This window comes from Cherax quadricarinatus, chromosome 53 (genome assembly GCF_038502225.1).
Source record: "Cherax quadricarinatus isolate ZL_2023a chromosome 53, ASM3850222v1, whole genome shotgun sequence".
In the NCBI taxonomy this organism is placed as follows: Eukaryota; Metazoa; Arthropoda; class Malacostraca; order Decapoda; family Parastacidae; genus Cherax; species Cherax quadricarinatus.
In genome coordinates this window covers 20,019,438-20,037,894 of record NC_091344.1, presented here as the reverse complement: position 1 = coordinate 20,037,894, position 18,457 = coordinate 20,019,438, and the positions used below count along the sequence as shown (strand labels likewise).

At 39.1% G+C, this 18,457-nt stretch overlaps 1 protein-coding gene across 7 annotated transcripts in view; it reads right to left on the bottom strand.

Annotated features, from left to right (window-relative positions):
• Positions 1–18,457, bottom strand: part of LOC128692354 (sex-lethal homolog) — a 173,703-nt gene that overhangs the window by 100,440 nt on the left and 54,806 nt on the right. For 5 of the 7 annotated variants that reach the window (XM_070096415.1, XM_070096413.1, XM_070096417.1 and 2 more), the window contains exons 3-5: positions 14,971–15,149; positions 7,103–7,216; positions 4,504–4,676 (exon numbers count right to left, since the gene is read on the bottom strand). In XM_070096415.1, the coding sequence (XP_069952516.1) occupies positions 4,504–4,676; positions 7,103–7,216; positions 14,971–15,149 (466 nt within the window). The remainder of the gene's footprint in view (positions 1–4,503; positions 4,677–7,102; positions 7,217–14,970; positions 15,150–18,457) is intronic. The other 2 variants (XM_070096416.1, XM_070096419.1) reach the window with 1 other exon arrangement.

The window sequence follows — 18,457 nt, the reverse complement described above, 5'->3', positions numbered from 1 at the left end:
GTGGCAGATGTTGCAAGTATATGGAATAGGTGGTAAGTTATTAAATGCTGTAAAGAGTTTTTATGAAGATAGTGAGGCTCAGGTTAGGGTGTGTAGAAGAGAGGGAGACTATTTCCCGGTAAAAGTAGGTCTTAGACAGGGATGTGTAATGTCACCATGGTTGTTTAATATATTTATAGATGGGGTTGTTAAGGAAGTAAATGCTAGGGTGTTTGGGAGAGGGGTGGGATTAAATTATGGGGAATCAAATTCAAAATGGGAATTGACACAGTTACTTTTTGCTGATGATACTGTGCTTATGGGAGATTCTAAAGAAAAATTGCAAAGGTTAGTGGATGAGTTTGGGAATGTGTGTAAAGGTAGAAAGTTGAAAGTGAACATAGAAAAGAGTAAGGTGATGAGGGTGTCAAATGATTTAGATAAAGAAAAATTGGATATCAAATTGGGGAGGAGGAGTATGGAAGAAGTGAATGTTTTCAGATACTTGGGAGTTGACGTGTCGGCGGATGGATTTATGAAGGATGAGGTTAATCATAGAATTGATGAGGGAAAAAAGGTGAGTGGTGCGTTGAGGTATATGTGGAGTCAAAAAACGTTATCTATGGAGGCAAAGAAGGGAATGTATGAAAGTATAGTAGTACCAACACTCTTATATGGGTGTGAAGCTTGGGTGGTAAATGCAGCAGCGAGGAGACGGTTGGAGGCAGTGGAGATGTCCTGTTTAAGGGCAATGTGTGGTGTAAATATTATGCAGAAAATTCGGAGTGTGGAAATTAGGAGAAGGTGTGGAGTTAATAAAAGTATTAGTCAGAGGGCAGAAGAGGGGTTGTTGAGGTGGTTTGGTCATTTAGAGAGAATGGATCAAAGTAGAATGACATGGAAAGCATATAAATCTATAGGGGAAGGAAGGCGGGGTAGGGGTCGTCCTCGAAAGGGTTGGAGAGAGGGGGTAAAGGAGGTTTTGTGGGTAAGGGGCTTGGACTTCCAGCAAGCGTGCGTGAGCGTGTTAGATAGGAGTGAATGGAGACGAATGGTACTTGGGACCTGACGATCTGTTGGAGTGTGAGCAGGGTAATATTTAGTGAAGGGATTCAGGGAAACCGGTTATTTTCATATAGTCGGACTTGAGTCCTGGAAATGGGAAGTACAATGCCTGCACTTTAAAGGAGGGGTTTGGGATATTGGCAGTTTGGAGGGATATGTTGTGTATCTTTATATGTGTATGCTTCTAGACTGTTGTATTCTGAGCACCTCTGCAAAAACAGTGATAATGTGCGAGTGTGGTGAAAGTGTTGAATGATGATGAAAGTATTTTCTTTTTGGGGATTTTCTTTCTTTTTTGGGTCACCCTGCCTCGGTGGGAGACGGCCGACTTGTTGAAAAAAAAAAAAAAAAAAAAAAAAAGTTTACTGAGTATACCAGGAAAAGTGTACGGTAGGGTTATAATTGAAAGAATTAGAGGTAAGACAGAATGTAGGATTGCGGATGAGCAAGGAGGTTTCAGAGTGGGTAGGGGATGTGTAGATCAAGTGTTTACATTGAAGCATATATGTGAACAGTATTTAGATAAAGGTAGGAAGTTTTTATTGCATTTATGGATTTAGAAAAGGCATATGATAGAGTGGATAGAGGAGCAATGTGGCAGATGTTGCAAGTTTATGGAATAGGTGGTAAGTTATTAAATGCTGTAAAGAGTTTTTATGAGGATAGTGAGGCTCAGGTTAGGGTGTGTAGAAGAGAGGGAGACTACTTCCCGGTAAAAGTAGGTCTTAGACAGGGATGTGTAATGTCACCATGGTTGTTTAATATATTTATAGATGGGGTTGTAAAGGAAGTAAATGCTAGGGTGTTCAGGATAAGGGTGGGGTTAAATTTTGGGGAATCAAATTCAAAATGGGAATTGACACAGTTACTTTTTGCTGATGATACTGTGCTTATGGGAGATTCTAAAGAAAAATTGCAAAGGTTAGTGGATGAGTTTGGGAATGTGTGTAAAGGTAGAAAGTTGAAAGTGAACATAGAAAAGAGTAAGGTGATGAGGGTATCAAATGATTTAGATAAAGAAAAATTGGATATCAAATTGGGGAGGAGGAGTATGGAAGAAGTGAATGTTTTCAGATACTTGGGAGTTGACGTGTCGGCGGATGGATTTATAAAGGATGAGGTTAATCATAGAATTGATGAGGGAAAAAAGGTGAGTGGTGCATTGAGGTATATGTGGAGTCAAAAAACATTATCTATGGAGGCAAAGAAGGGAATGTATGAAAGTATAGTAGTACCAACACTCTTATATGGGTGTGAAGCTTGGGTGGTAAATGCAGCAGCGAGGAGACGGTTGGAGGCAGTGGAGATGTCCTGTTTAAGGGCAATGTGTGGTGTAAATATGCAGAAAATTCGGAGTGTGGAAATTAGGAAAAGGTGTGGAGTTAATAAAAGTATTAGTCAGAGGGCAGAAGAGGGGTTGAGGTGGTTTGGTCATTTAGAGAGAATGGATCAAAGTAGAATGACATGGAAAGCATATAAATCTATAGGGGAAGGAAGGCGGGGTAGGGGTCGTCCTCGAAAGGGTTGGAGAGAGGGGGTAAAGGAGGTTTTGTGGGCAAGGGGTTTGGACTTCCAACAAGCGTGCGTGAGCGTGTTAGATAGGAGTGAATGGAGACGAATGGTACTTGGGACCTGACGATCTGTTGGAGTGTGAGCAGGGTAATATTTAGTGAAGGGATTCAGGGAAACCGGTTTTCATATAGTTGGACTTGAGTCCTGGAAATGGGAAGTACAATGCCTGCACTTTAAAGGAGGGGTTTGGGATATTGGCAGTTTGGAGGGATATGTTGTGTATCTTTATATGTGTATGCTTCTAAACTGTTGTATTCTGAGCACCTCTGCAAAAACAGTGATAATGTGCGAGTGTGGTGAAAGTGTTGAATGATGATGAAAGTATTTTCTTTTTGGGGATTTTCTTTCTTTTTTGGGAGACGGCCGACTTGTTGAAAAAAAAAAAAAAACAATCTAACAAACTACTTTCATTACATGCAATATCATACCTTGTATACTCATTTATCTTCTTTTTCATAAAATATGTATTACTTATTACCACACCTCTTTTTACACATAGCTCAATTAAAGGCTCCCCATTTTCATTTACCCTTGGCACCCGAAATTTACCAACTCTACTACTCCCTCCACAACATTTTTACCCACTTTAGCATTGAAATCCCTAATCACAAGTACTTTCACACTTGGTTGAAAACTCCCCATGCACTCAACATTTCCAAAAATCTCTCTCTCTTTCCTGTACACTTCTCTCTTCTCCAGGTGCATAAATACTTACTATAACCCACAGTTCACATCCAACCTTTACACTGGTGCTAATATTTTAAATAATTTAAGCCTGACTTAAGACAGATTAAGGAGGAGTAAGCTACCCTTAGCAAAGTTAGCCAAGGTTATGTTAATTTTGGTGAATTTTTTTTTTTTAAATTACAGAGTTCACAGTTTTTAACACTTGCTGTCTCCCACTGAGGTAGGGTGACCAAAAAAAAAAAAAAAAAAAAAAAAAAAAAACTTTCACCATCACTCGCTCTGTCACCGTCCTGCCAGGGGCACTTCAATACTACAATTCAGATACCCCTCCAAACTGCAATATCCCCACCCTTGTTTCAGTGTGCAGGCACTGTGCTTTCTGCCTCCAGGACTTAGCCCAGCTAACTGGTTTTTCTGAATCGCTTCGTAAATATCACCTTGCTAACACTCCAACAGCACACCAAGTCATAAAAACCACTTGCCGCCACTCATTCCTAATTAACATGCTCACACATGCCTGACGGATGTCCAAGCCCTTTGCATAAAAAAACTCCTTTATCCCCTCTCTCCAACCTTTCCTTGGATTACCCCTGCCTTGCCTTGCCTTCCTTCCTATGCAGATTTATACACCCTCCAAGTCATTCTATTTTTCTCCCAAGTGTCTAAACCATCTCAACAACCGTTTCTCAGCCCTCTGGATAATACTCTTAGTAACCCCATACCTCTTTCTATTAATAAAAATATATCTATTAATACATAAGAGAAATTGTTGAAAATGTACATTTTTAGGCATTTCAGTTTGTGCGACTGAACCTGACTAAAATAATACGACAATATAATATGTATCCAGTGTGCATGTATGTATTTATATTCATTGTATATCATTTGGTTGTCTAACAGATATGTAAAAATTCCTGCAAGAGTAAAAATTCTGAATCACTTAACCTATTGGTCAAGTAACTTTCATAAAACATTTGAGCCCTGTAATTAATTCTAGCAGCAACCTCGGTTTATTTTTGGATACAGTGGCTTCAAAAAGTTAATTCCTCAAGTACTTTGTATATACAAGTGCAAATGTGTAGGTATCAAACAGTAGATGAAAGCAGAAAAAACAATATTAATTTTAACTTTGGTTCTTTAGATGTATAATTACAAGACTCACATTTATCTTAGCATTACTTGAGGAAGAATAGCACTTACCAGTGTTTCCACCTCTCGTATTACTAAGTCCTGCGTGATAACCAGCATAGTATGCTGCTTTCATTTTACCATGTTCTTCTGCAACTTTAACCACTAGTGGTTCTGTTCCTCCCTCAGGCACAACACCATTCATGCCAACAATTGCTGCTTCCGCTTGAGATTTCTTGTCAAACCTGGAAAGTGAATGTACAGTATTATTCTCCATGGGTGAGTGGACAAGAATTCTTCCTCCGTAAATCGTGTGTGTCATAAGAGGCAACTAAAATGCCAAGAGGAAGGGGCTTGTAACCCCTTCTTCTGTATAAATTTCTAAATTTAAGAAGAAAAATTTTCATTTTTCTTTTTAGGTTACCCTACCTCGATGGGATATGGCCATATTGTTGAAAAAAAAAAAAGCATTATGGAAAATGGGATTTCATACAAACTATATTGTATTTATAATACACTAAAATGGTGATAAAAAATAATTTAACCAAGTATTTCAAATATTCTGAATTAATACTGAACATATTTTAACTCTGGGTCAGTTTCAACTGTTCTGACAAAGAAATTTAATAATCCGGATACACTGGCCAAACTACATCCTTAACCCTTTGAGGGTCGACAGGCCCTCTCCGAAACTCGTTCTCAGGGTCGGCCAAATTTAAAAAAGAAAAAAAATTATTTTCCCTTATGAAAAGATAGAGAATCTTTTCCCGATCATAAAGACACCAAAAGTTTGAAATTTTATAGAAAACTTACGGAATTATGCTCTCGCAAAGTTAGCGGTCTCGGCGATTTTGCCCACTTTGAGCCCCATTTTCGGCCAATTTCACTGTACTAGTCGACAAAAAACATGAATATTTCGCTAGAACTCCATTTTTTCTATCGAATGGGTGCAAGAAACCACCCATTTATGAAATTCAACTATCCAGTACAGTGGTCAGAATTTAGCAATTTTGCCAATTTCACACAAATTTCAAAAGATGCCAATTTCCAAATAGGGTCCAGAATAAACAAGAAAGACATTCCTGGCACTAAAATGACATTTCCTCTGGTCATTAGTCACGTCTCAAGGCCCCTCTTATATTCTTTTGCTTTCCACTTTGAATTTTTATTTTCACAAAAAATATAAGATTTACTATTATGCAGACTACTGCATTAGTGTAAAAAATGGTATAAATATTATTGGTGCACTTGTGAAAGAATATTAGACTCACCAGTTGACGTGTATTGCACGCTTGGCATGATTTGTTTACTTTTGAAGTTTGGTAAAAAATCGAACATTTCTGCTACTTTGAGCTCAATTTCAAGGCACCTTTCATTGTAAAACCAGTCAAAATCATCTCAATTTCTGTAATATGTCTTCCATTCTATAAAATGACACCAAGAAAACTAGAATACAACAATAAATACCATACGAAAATACACTGCAAAGTCGCTGATTTATTAAAAAAAAATGGTCAAAGTTTTTTTTTTCTCATTATGCACTGTGTGCTGCAGGATTTTTTTTAGACTGTGCACACTGACCACATAGACCCATTCTTTCATATGAAGGCCTACCAGCTTTCTCCCACTAGATTTGAGGCCGCTAGAATTTATGAGTACTAGTACGTCAAAAAACCCTACGCGTAAGACGTACTAGTACGACAAAAACCCTCAAAGGGTTAAAACAGTTAATGTATTAGTTTACATGGCTGCAGCACTTGAGATCTAAATTTAAACAAAAAGAACAATGAACAGAGGAAATGCTCGAGACCCATCCTTGACATGTTTTCGTACTTGAAGTGGCAATATTCTTGGTCTCATGAATACTGTGGGTAACCTTTAATTCATAACATAAAATAAGCAGCCTTTTTGAAACAGACAAGTTAATCATACAGTCATTTCACTCTAATTCAATCTTTTCAAGAAATATTATCATTTATGAGAGGCTACTTGTATAATTTTACTCAATAAACATAACTATTAAGATGAAAATGAATGATGCCATATACAATCTTGATAATGTATAAACAAAATGTGTATGCAATCAAACATATAACAGAAAAGCACTACCAAAAGCAAGCAACTGTCAGTATCTGGTTACCGGGTCAAGTGATTAATAGTACATTCTCATACCTCATGTGGTTATCCTAGTCCCATCTATTTTCCCTACTTAAGTCACACTTTTGTCAACAGGGTAAACATGAGATCATAGCCATTAACTAAGGTTGAAGTGCCAAAATGATAACAAAAAGTTCTTCACAAACAAAACAATGGAATGGCTACCTTAGGAGGTAGCAAGCTCTACAACCAAAGAAATTAAAAATGTATATAAAATAAAAGATCAAATAATGAAAGACAGGACACCACAAGCTTTGTACTGTCCTTGTATTTACAAATTAACATTTACATAGATAATTAACTTATAAATATAAGTGAAAATAAACGGCTAAGGTTCAAACTTTCATCTTCAAATAAACATTTTTATTGCCTCGAGTCTTAATAAAGAAAAAAAAAAGCTTGGAGCACCATCATTCATTTTTCTCGTGTAATGTTAATTCCATCGATCATTGTACCATTCTGATGGTTATGAAACATACGTAATACATAAATGAAGAAAACCTTACTCAGTTACCTTACAAAACCAACACCTCGTGGAAGTCCTGTAACTTTATCCTTTAAGAGATTTTTCTGGACAATCTGGCCAAACACTGCAAATAGCTCCTCTAGTTGGTCTAGCGTGTATGATCTGCAACAAAGTTTAAACCCATTTAATTGTGTATTGGATTTAGAAAACTCCTTGTGTTCTATAAAAGCTCAACAAGTTACAAAACAAATGCTCCTCATCAAATCTGCCAGATAACCCACCAGTCATTTAAAGTGTACCAAGCTTAGCCCCTTGAGGGCTCTGCAGCCCACTATATGACAAACACTGTATATATGAAGCCACAGAAGCTAGAATATATTACCACTGTACAACATGAGGAAATGCTTTAGCCTAACCTGAATCTATGGGACAGCTACCCAGCATTTCTAATATGTAAATAACTGTTAGAGAATAACAAGTCCAAAATATGTCATTTCCTTTCTAGAATGTAAATTCTGCTAAGTGGTTGAGTCTTAATGCTAGTCTCTATCTTTGCTCTCAGTTTGAAATTGAACATAACAGAAGCAGAAAAACTTCTACTGATCAAAAATGAGAAACTGCATGACCAGCAAGCACCACCGTTACACTAACTCACCAATGGAAAGGTCAACACTACAATAATATTTTTTAACACAACAGGAGTTTACCACTAAGACAGGGTTGATCCAAAAACAGAGAAACATTCACCATCACTTACCCGCTTACAGACATCACAATTCAAATGACTAGCAAAACTGCAACATTCCCACAAGTCTTTCAGAGTGCAGGCACTGTACTTCCTGCCTCCAGAACTCTTGTCTGGCCAACCTGTTTCCCCAAATCCACTCATAAATGCTACATTGCTCATGCTCCAACATCGAATCAAATCCTCAAAAATCATTTTGTTTTCACTGGATCTTCAAGCCCTTGCAACGTCAATATTTAACACCCTCCTTCCTACCCTTCCTGGGACATCCCAACACCTATGTCCATCCACCCCTGATGATCAACACATGGCTCAAGGAAATACATTTGAAATTTTTTTTATAAGGTGCATCTTACTTTTTTCTTTTACTAATGCATCAGTCATTTCCCACCAAGGGAAGGTGGAAAAAAAAAAACTTTCATCATTCACTCCACCACTGTCTTGCCAGGTGCATTTACACTACAGTTATAAAACTGCAACATTAACACCCCTCCTTCTGAGTGCAGGCACTGTACTTTCCATCGCCAGGCTCAGGACAGCAAACAAAAAGTGCTATATGATCACTGTGGTTACCTCAAAAGCCTTAGAACAAACCAGTCAATTTTTTTAAAGAGCCTCTTTCCATTCTGAAATTAGTTTTCCTCAACTACCTAACAAACCATCTGGTGGATACAAAAGCCCAAATTTATTTAACCCTTAAACGGTCCAAACTTATATATACGTTCACTTGCGCAGCGCCCTGAATATTTTGAAAAAAAAAAAATGAAATTTATAGAAAAAAGAACACATTTTTTAACATATTTTGGAATAAAAAAAAATAGGGTCAGTACTTACCGAGATATGAGGCCGAGAAGTTGGCACTGGATGCTCATGTGACAGTAACATCGAGTCCTGCCGCTTGCAGAAGTGTTGCCGATATACCTTTTTTTCTATTTATCACATTATTTTATGTAATTTTTATGTTCTGATAATTACAATTTGTAGTAGTTCTTGTCATTTTATAACCAATCTTTGTTCTGACACTAGTATTAGGTACTGACATTGTACTCAAATTGTCACAAACACACTGACAGGTGGACATTTACACCTGCCTTAGCCATTTACTATTGTCTTGGAATATATACAAAGTATTTATATGTCCCAGAAATGTTTTGGATACGTGGAAGTATATAATAATGAGGAGAGAGGTGGAGGAGGGAGGAAGAGGAGGGAGGAAGAGGAGGGAGAGGAGGGAGGAAGAGGAGGGAGGAAGAGGAGGGAAGAAGAGGATGGAGGAAGAGGAGGGAGAGGAGGGAGGGAGAGGAGGGAGGGAGAGGAGGGAGGAAGAGGAAGGAGGAAGAGGAGGAAGGAAGAGGAGGAAGGAAGAGGAGGGAGGAAGAGAAGGGAGGAAGAGAAGGGAGGAAGAGAAGGGAGGAAGAGAAGGGAGGAAGAGGAGGGAGGAAGAGGAGGGAGGAAGAGGAGGGAGGAAGAGGGAGGAAGAGGAGGGAGGAAGAGGAGGGAGGAAGAGGAGGGAGGAAGAGGAAGGAGGAAGAGGAAGAAGAGGAAGAGGAGGTAGGAAGAGGAGGAAGGAAGAGGAGGAAGGAAGAGGAGGGAGGAAGAGGAAGAGGAAGGAGGAAGAGGAAGGAGGAAGAGGAAGGAGGAAGAAGAGGACGAGGAAGGAAGAGGAGGCAGGAAGAGGAGGGAGGAAGAGGAGGGAGGAAGAGGAGGAGGGAGGAGGAAGGAGGAAGGAGGAGGGAGGGAGGGAGGAAGAGGAGGGAGGGAGGGAGGAAGAGGAGGGAGGGAGGGAGGAAGAGGAGGGAGGGAAGGAGGAAGAGGAGGGTGGGAGGAAGAGGAGGGAGGAAGAGGAGGGAGGAAGAGGAGGGAGGAAGAGGAGGGGGGAGGGAGGGGGAGGGAGGGAGGGAGGGGGGGGGAGGGGGGAGGGGGGAGGGGGGGGGGAGGGGGAGGGGAGGGAGGGAGGGGGGGAGGGGGGAGGGAGGGGGAGGGAGGGAGGGGGGAGGGGGAGGGAGGGAGGGAGGGGAGGGGAGGGAGGGAGGGGGGAGGGGGAGGGAGGGAGGGGGGGGGAGGGAGGGGGGAGGGGGGGGGAGGGAGGGAGGGGGGAGGGGGAGGGAGGGAGGGGGGAGGGGGGAGGGAGGGGGGGGGGAGGGAGGGGGGGGGAGGGAGGGAGGGGGGAGGGAGGGGGGAGGGAGGGGGGAGGGAGGGGGGAGGGAGGGGGGGAGGGAGGGGGGGAGGGAGGGGGGAGGGAGGGGGGAGGGAGGGGGGGAGGGAAGGAGGATGGAGGTAGGGGGAGGTAGGGGAGGGTAGGGGGGAGGGGAGGGGGGGAGAGGGAGGGGGAGGGAGGGAGGGGGTAATTCACACTATGTATACTTGTATTTATGTGCACCTGTGAGACAGAGAGAGATAGACAGAAAGAGAGACAGATTGAAAGAGATACAGAGACAGACACAGATAGATAAAGACAGACACAGATAGACAAAGGTACACAGAGACAGAGGTAGACAGAGATAGACAGACCCTAAACTTGGGGTTAACATCACTTTCCTCTTAAAAGAGGAGTGTTAATATGACATTACATCAGTGAATCCTTGGTGTTTGCCGCATTGTTTGCTCTTGCTGGCGTTCAATTTAACTGGCATTCCCACAAGGTACTAAGTGGTCCCAGATTTTTTTAATACTGTGCACACTGAGTGTTAGGACCCATTCTATGCTGACAAGGCATCTCAGGCCAATCATGCCAAATTTGAAGGCAGGAAAAATAAAACGTATATATACGTTTGGGGTGATATGCGTAAGAACATACATATACGTTTGGACCGTTTAAGGGTTAAGGGTAATCATAATTTAAGTTACCACAGTTTTCCATGTAATTTTTCAAAATATAGAGGAAGGCCCCACTTATATGGCAGGCTAGGTTCCAGGCTACTACCAGAAAGTGGACATCGCCGGAAAATAGAACTCCAATTTTTACCACTTATATGTGCATATAAATGCCAGAGAAATTTACACTAATATATATTAAATTAGCAATAGAACTAGGCATTAAAAAACAATAAAAAGTAAAATGCACAAAGAGTACACTCATTACTTACCTCAAAATATTTGTAGTTTTAATGTAGGGTGAGAGGTGAGTAGTATTTATTGTAAGAAGTTAGGTGTGGTAGGTATGGTAGCATTCCTGGCCACCTAACCCGCACATAATAAACTTTGACATCTACAGCGCCCTAGAGCGATAAAATGCATATATAATACACATAGTACTTACTTTAAAATATCTGTTGTCTTAATGTAGGGTGAGAGGTGAATAGTATTTATTTGTAGAATGTCAGGTGTGGGAGGTATGGTAGCCTGCCTGGCCACCCCACCCAATAAGACATTTAAAGTGCCCTAGAGCGATAAAATGCTTATACAGTACACTCGTTACTTATTATTAATTTATTTATTATCACACTGGCCGATTCCCACCAAGGCAGGGTGGCCCGAAAAAGAAAAACTTTCACCATCATTCACTCCATCACTGTCTTGCCAGAAGGGTGCTTTACACTACAGTTTTTAAACTGCAACATTAACACCCCTCCTTCAGAGTGCAGGCACTGTACTTCCCATCTCCAGGACTCAAGTCCGGCCTGCCGGTTTCCCTGAACCCCTTCATAAATGTTACTTTGCTCACACTCCAACAGCACGTCAAGTATTAAAAACCATTCGTCTCCATTCACTCCTATCAAACACACTCATGCATGCCTGCTGGAAGTCCAAGCCCCTCGCACACAAAACCTCCTTTACCCCCTCCCTCCAACCTTTCCTAGGCCGATCCCTACCCCGCCTTCCTTCCACTACAGACTGATACACTCTTGAAGTTATTCTGTTTCGCTCCATTCTCTCCACATGTCCGAACCACCTCAACAACTCTTCCTCAGCCCTCTGGACAACAGTTTTGGTAATCCCGCACCTCCTCCTAACTTCCAAACTACGAATTCTCTGCATTATATTCACACCACACATTGCTCTCAGACATGACATCTCCACTGCCTCCAGCCTTCTCCTCGCTGCAACATTCATCACCCATGCTTCACACCCATATAAGAGCGTTGGTAAAACTATACTCTCATACATTCCCCTCTTTGCCTCCAAGGACAAAGTTCTTTGTCTCCACAGACTCCTAAGTGCACCACTCACCCTTTTCCCCTCATCAATTCTATGATTCACGTCATCTTTCATAGACCCATCCGCTGACACGTCCACTCCCAAATATCTGAATACATTCACCTCCTCCATACTCTCTCCCTCCAATCTGATATCCAATCTTTCATCACCTAATCTTTTTGTTATCCTCATAACCTTACTCTTTCTTGTATTCACTTTCAATTTTCTTCTTTTGCACACCCTACCAAATTCATCCACCAATCTCTGCAACTTCTCTTCAGAATCTCCCAAGAGCACAGTGTCATCAGCAAAGAGCAACTGTGACAACTCCCACTTTATGTGTGATTCTTTATCTTTTAACTCCACGCCTCTTGCCAAGACCCTCACATTTACTTCTCTTACAACCCCATCTATAAATATATTAAACAACCATGGTGACATCACACATCCTTGTCTAAGGCCTACTTTTACTGGGGAAATAATTTCCCTCTTTCCTACATACTCTAACTTGAGCCTCACTATCCTCGTAAAAACTCTTCACTGCTTTCAGTAACCTACCTCCTACACCATACACCTGCAACATCTGCCACATTGCCCCCGTATCCACCCTGTCATACGCCTTTTCCAAATCCATAAATGCCACAAAGACCTCTTTAGCCTTATCTAAATACTGTTCACTTATATGTTTCACTGTAAACACCTGGTCCACACACCCCCTACCTTTCCTAAAGCCTCCTTGTTCATCTGCTATCCTATTTTCCATCTTACTCTTAATTCTTTCAATAATAACTCTACCATACACTTTGCCAGGTATACTCTACAGACTTATCCCCCTATAATTTTTGCACTCTCTTTTATCCCCTTTGCCTTTATACAAAGGAACTATGCATGCTCTCTGCCAATCCCTAGGTACCTTACCCTCTTCCATACATTTATTAAATAATTGCACCAACCACTCCAAAACTATATCCCCACCTGCTTTTAACATTTCTATCTTTATCCCATCAATCCCGGCTGCCTTACCCCCTTTCATTTTACCTACTGCCTCAAGAACTTCCCCCACACTCACAACTGGCTCTTCCTCACTCCTGCAAGATGTTATTCCTCGTTACTTACCTTAAAATATTTGTAGTCTTAATGTAGGGTGAGAGGCAAGTAAACAAGATAAAAAACGAATAAACAAGAGACAAAGAACAAGTAAATGAGAGGACAGAGCCGCAGAATATGTAAACAGGCAGATGAAAGTGTCTGGTTACAGTTGATATACATTCATTTCCATGTATGTGAGCTTATACCATAATACATAAACCTTACATTGTGTACAAGTTGTCTTCACGTTAAAAGGAATGACGGTCTGAGTTAAATCATACAAAAGGAATAATTTTCTACAGTTACCCTCAGTAATACTACTGTGCACACGTCTTCTTTGGTGTTGAACTATAGAAAACATTATTCTTTCTGACATTCCGACAAGACTGAAAAAACATCCCGCATTTATGTTAATTTACCCTTCTGTGGGGTGTATTTATCATGTTCATATGTTATATAGCGTGCTTATAATATAAATTTGAAAAAATATCATAGATGGAGTAATCAAAATGTCTATATTAACATAACATATGATGTTTAATGCTCCTCAGTGATTATTATTGTGGGTTGTTATTATTATTATTATTATCATTATCATTAATATGGCATCTTCAAGACTAATAAGACACTCTTAGTGATTTTTAACGTGTACCTACACCCCAGCACAATAAGTTTATTTTGGTACAGGTACACATTTTTTTTTTTCAACATACCAGCCGTATCCCACCGAGGCGGGGTGGCCCAAAAGGGAAAACGAAAGTTTCTCCTTTCAAATTTAGTAATGCATACAGGAGAAAGGGTTACTAGCCCCTTGCTCCTGGCGTTTTAGTCGCCTCTTACGACACGCATGGCTTACGGAGGAAGAATTCTGGTCCACTTCCACATGGAGATAAGAGGAAATAAACAAGAACAAGAAATAGAAAGAAAACAGAAGAAAACCCAGAGGGGTATGTATATACATGCTTGTACATGTGTGTGTAGTGTGACCTAAGTGTAAGTAGAAGTAGCAAGACGTACCTGTAATCGTGCATATTTATGAGACAGACAAAAGACACCAGCAATCCTACCATCATGTAAAACAATTACAGGCTTTCGTTTTACACTCACTTGGCAGGACGGTAGTACCTCCTGGGTGGTTGCTGTCTACCAACCTACTACCTACAACAGGTACACATATGTATGTATAATTATCAGAGTACGTATATAAAATATGAAATAACTTTAAAACACTTGAAATTCTGTAAAGCTTCCACACATAATAGAGAGAGATGCTCATGGAGAATGTAAACAAACTGGGTGGCCCATGGTGACTGTATTAGAAAATCAGGTGGGGGGGGAACTGTATAGAGAGTTTTGGTCATAATTTGAAATGTTCATATTAGCAGAACGCTGTAAGCAGGGCCCTACTGTTCTAGTGATATATGTGAAGCAATATACACAAGTCATGACTATTTTTACACAAAAAAAAATGTGGCTCAAATTATACCCATCTTGTGAAGTAAACATACAATATTTTTAATTAAGAATAAACCAAACAGATTATAAAAAACTACGAGTAAATAACGTTTTACACAAAATATTTTTTTTATTTGAAGCATTGTGCTTCATATATTTTTATACCCCATTTGTTATGCTATGCATGGTCAAAATACAGGCACAGATACAGTACTTTTGTATAATGTGTAATTTTTTTTTTTTTACAAAATTTGCTTTTCATTATCTAAAATTATTGAGAAAATTTAATGCCAGATATAAACATTATAAGATGATCTTAATTAAAATATAATGCCAAAGCTTATATGAGTAGTTCAGTTTTTAATGAATAAATGACACCACTGGGAACAAATAGCGAAATGCATAAAAGTGAAAGGGTTAACTTACAATGCGCAATAAAAGTTATCACTGATTTCAATTTACATGATATAATTTTGTAAATCACACTGACCTGGGAATATTCTGAATATAGAGATTAGTTTCCTTTATGTCCTCCCCTGGCGGCCGTGCGTATGACACCTTGATGCGTTTGTGCTGCACAGGGAGGTTATTCAACTGCAGGATGGCTTTAGCGGCATCTTCTGGCTTCTGGTACTCCACAAAGCCGAAGCCAAAGGAATATCCAGTCTGCTGGGATGGCCAAGTGTAAGAAGGTAAAAATAAATGCCATTTTGATAAAAAATCTTAAAAGTAAATAAAGTGCAGTAAAAAATTAATAATTAAAGCTTTTTACAAATACAACAAAATAGTTTCATTTGTTAATTGTTAAAAATAATTTCTGCATCCTGGAAGAGAAAACAAAAATAATTTAAAAATTATTAAAAATAAAAAAAAAAATTATAAACTATAAATTCTAGTTCAATGCTATCAATATTTTCCTCTAGGACATAAGTTTGCATATACGTATAGTACACTACCTAAGATCTTCATACATTTAAATTCAAAATATTCAACAGATAATTATTGAATAGAAAGAGATAACCAAGATATTATATCTATCTTCCAACAATTTTCTTCTTATTCTTTTTAGTAATCTTTACAGGAAAAGGGGTTACTAGCCCATTGTTCCCGGCATTTTAGTTGACTTTTACAACTCGCATGGCTTACGGAGGAAAGATTCTTATTCCACTTCCCCATGGATATAAAAGGAAAAGTAATAAGACCAAGAACTATTAAGATAAAATCAAAGAAAACTCAGATGAGTGTGTATAAATAAACATGTACATGTATGTGTAGTGAGACCTAAGTGTAAGTAGAAGTAGCAAGACGTACCTGTAATCTTGCATGTTTATGAGACAGACAAAAAACACCAGCAATCCTACCATCAGGTAAAACAATTACAGGCTTTTGTTTTACATTCACTTGGCAGGACGGTAGTACCTCCCTGGGTGGTTGCTGTCTACCAACCTACTACCTTGGATCTTCCAACAATATGTTGCAAAATATTAGTAATTTCATTAAATACTTTGGTCAGTGCATTAAAATAAAAAGAAATAACTAGTAAAAACAAACTCAAACCAATTATTGCACACACTAATATACTACTGATCAAAAAGAATGGAATGATGGTAGGATGAATGCTAGTACTATTCCGTTATATTAAAAGAAAGTGTCAGGATGTAATTTAATTATACAATTAAAATTATTCTGCTTAATATGATAAACATAATAGCAACATATACACTGAAATGTTAAACTGTCAGAGGATACAGCTGCTGCTTTCACTGGTATTGGATCACCTGTACTCAACTCTGGGACTATTGATAGTTCCATCAGAAGTGGAGTTAATATAAACTAAAGTTATAATGAGTGTAAGTTATATCTTGTAGCAGTTGTGAATATGTTTATGTAGGAGAAATATATAAAAATTCGGAAGCAGGTATGTATGAACACAAATTCTGTTGCCATTTACACACTTAACTACCAATGCTTGCATCATACACGATAACAAAACTTCATTAACTAGAAAGATGCGAGCCTCATTGCTCATCTCAGCCTCCAATCTAAGCAGACTATGGAATTACCTATGCTCTTAATGGCGTGAGACATAAAATGCCTGTTTACAGTACATACTACATTATTGGCAATTAATTATATGTACGGTACATACAGGTTAACTGAATAGGGTAGGTTAGTCTAACCCAGAACAAATTTTTTTTTACGTTGTGCAATAACTAACAAGAAAACAAGCACACTAAAAAATAAACGCTGCAGTTGGTGGATAGGTTGCTGCATCATGGGGAATAAACACCTGGATAAAGTACAATGAAGCTTCAGCCATTCGACACACAAACTTCAATGAACAAAATCAAGAACTTTAGCATGCCCACTGCTTGTTAAGCCAGTAGTTGATATGGACATTGTTAAAATATGCCATGACTGTGTTATTACCTACAGTATTTGTACGACTCACAAAATCATAACGTGATATGGCTGTAAACTACTCACTGAATGGTGTGGGGTTTAAACTCAAAACAAGCCAGTCCTGAGAGTTAGGAGTGGCTTGCCATCAGCTAAAACCTTACTCAATGTAGTATTTGTAAGTACTGTACCTATCAGTAGTTACAGGAGCAGAGTTATGATTGTAGTGTCTCATCATCATAATTTTAATTATCATATAATTTTTTTTTTATTTCTAGAGGTTGAAGCACTTATTACATCTTGTAACCTTATTATTGTTCTACCACTCTGAAGAATGTCCAGTACCCTTTTGACACTACCTCTTTGTTTATAACACGGAGTCTCTTGTTCTCCCTGTTATTTGTGCTTGAAAACCCTATCACTTCCTTCTGTATTCTTTCATATTATAAATGGTTGCGAGGTCTTTTTCACATATTAGTTAGTGAGGGCATATTCAATGCTTTCAGCGTTTCTTCATATCTCATTTCTTAAAAGTTCTGGTAGTCATTTTATAACATGTCTGAATTTTTTTTTTCCATCTTCACATGAATTTTTTAGATGCAAACACCATGCTACTATTGCATATTTCAACTTTGATGTGCATATGTGACTTGACCTCACTGTCTCACTATGTACTAAACATTACACTACCACCTGCTCAATTAAAAAAAAAAAAAAAAAAACACTAGCCTGGCTTTGGTCCCAGGTATGCTGTCAAGAACAATTAAATATACAGTATATACAGTGGACCCCCGGTTAACGATATTTTTTCATTCCAGAAGTATGTTCAGGTGCCAGTACTGACCGAATTTGTTCCCATAAGGAATATTGTGAAGTAGATTAGTCCATTTCAGACCCCCAAACATACACGTACAAACACACTTACATAAATACACTTACATAATTGGTTGCATTGGGAGGTGATCATTAAGCGGGGGTCCACTGTATTATGGAATTACTGTATTACGTAAATCTCAGGACAAGAGTATCTGTTGAAACAAATTATTACTAAAGAAAGTAGAGTGGAAGGGGAAGCAAATACAGTGGAACCTCGACTTATAAGCGTCCCAACATACAAGTTTTTCGAGATATGAGCCGTCGCTCGGTCGATATTCTGCTCCGAGTTATGAGGCAAAATCTGAGTTACGAGCATGCTTCCCCTTCAACCCACAACCCGCACACCTCGCTTGTGTTTATGATTTCATGCTTTAATTCCATGGACATCATCCTCTTTTTCTTCTCAGCACTGTCCTTTGGTTAGAAAAAGGAAATTGTACAATTATTTTGCCAAATTTCTTTTTTCTAACCATGGGTCCTAAGAAAGTAAGTGCAAAGGAGAGTGCTGAGAATAAAGAGAATGATGCCCATTCAATTAAAGCATGAAATCATAGATAAACACAAGGTGTGCAGGTTGTGTTGTGGAGTTTGCGAGGCAGTAGAAGTGTAGTACTTCTACTACACTGATATTGCCTCACATTAAGCATTAATTAAGTGTGTAGCAATTAAGTTCAGCGATAAGTGTAGCATTAAGCGTGTAG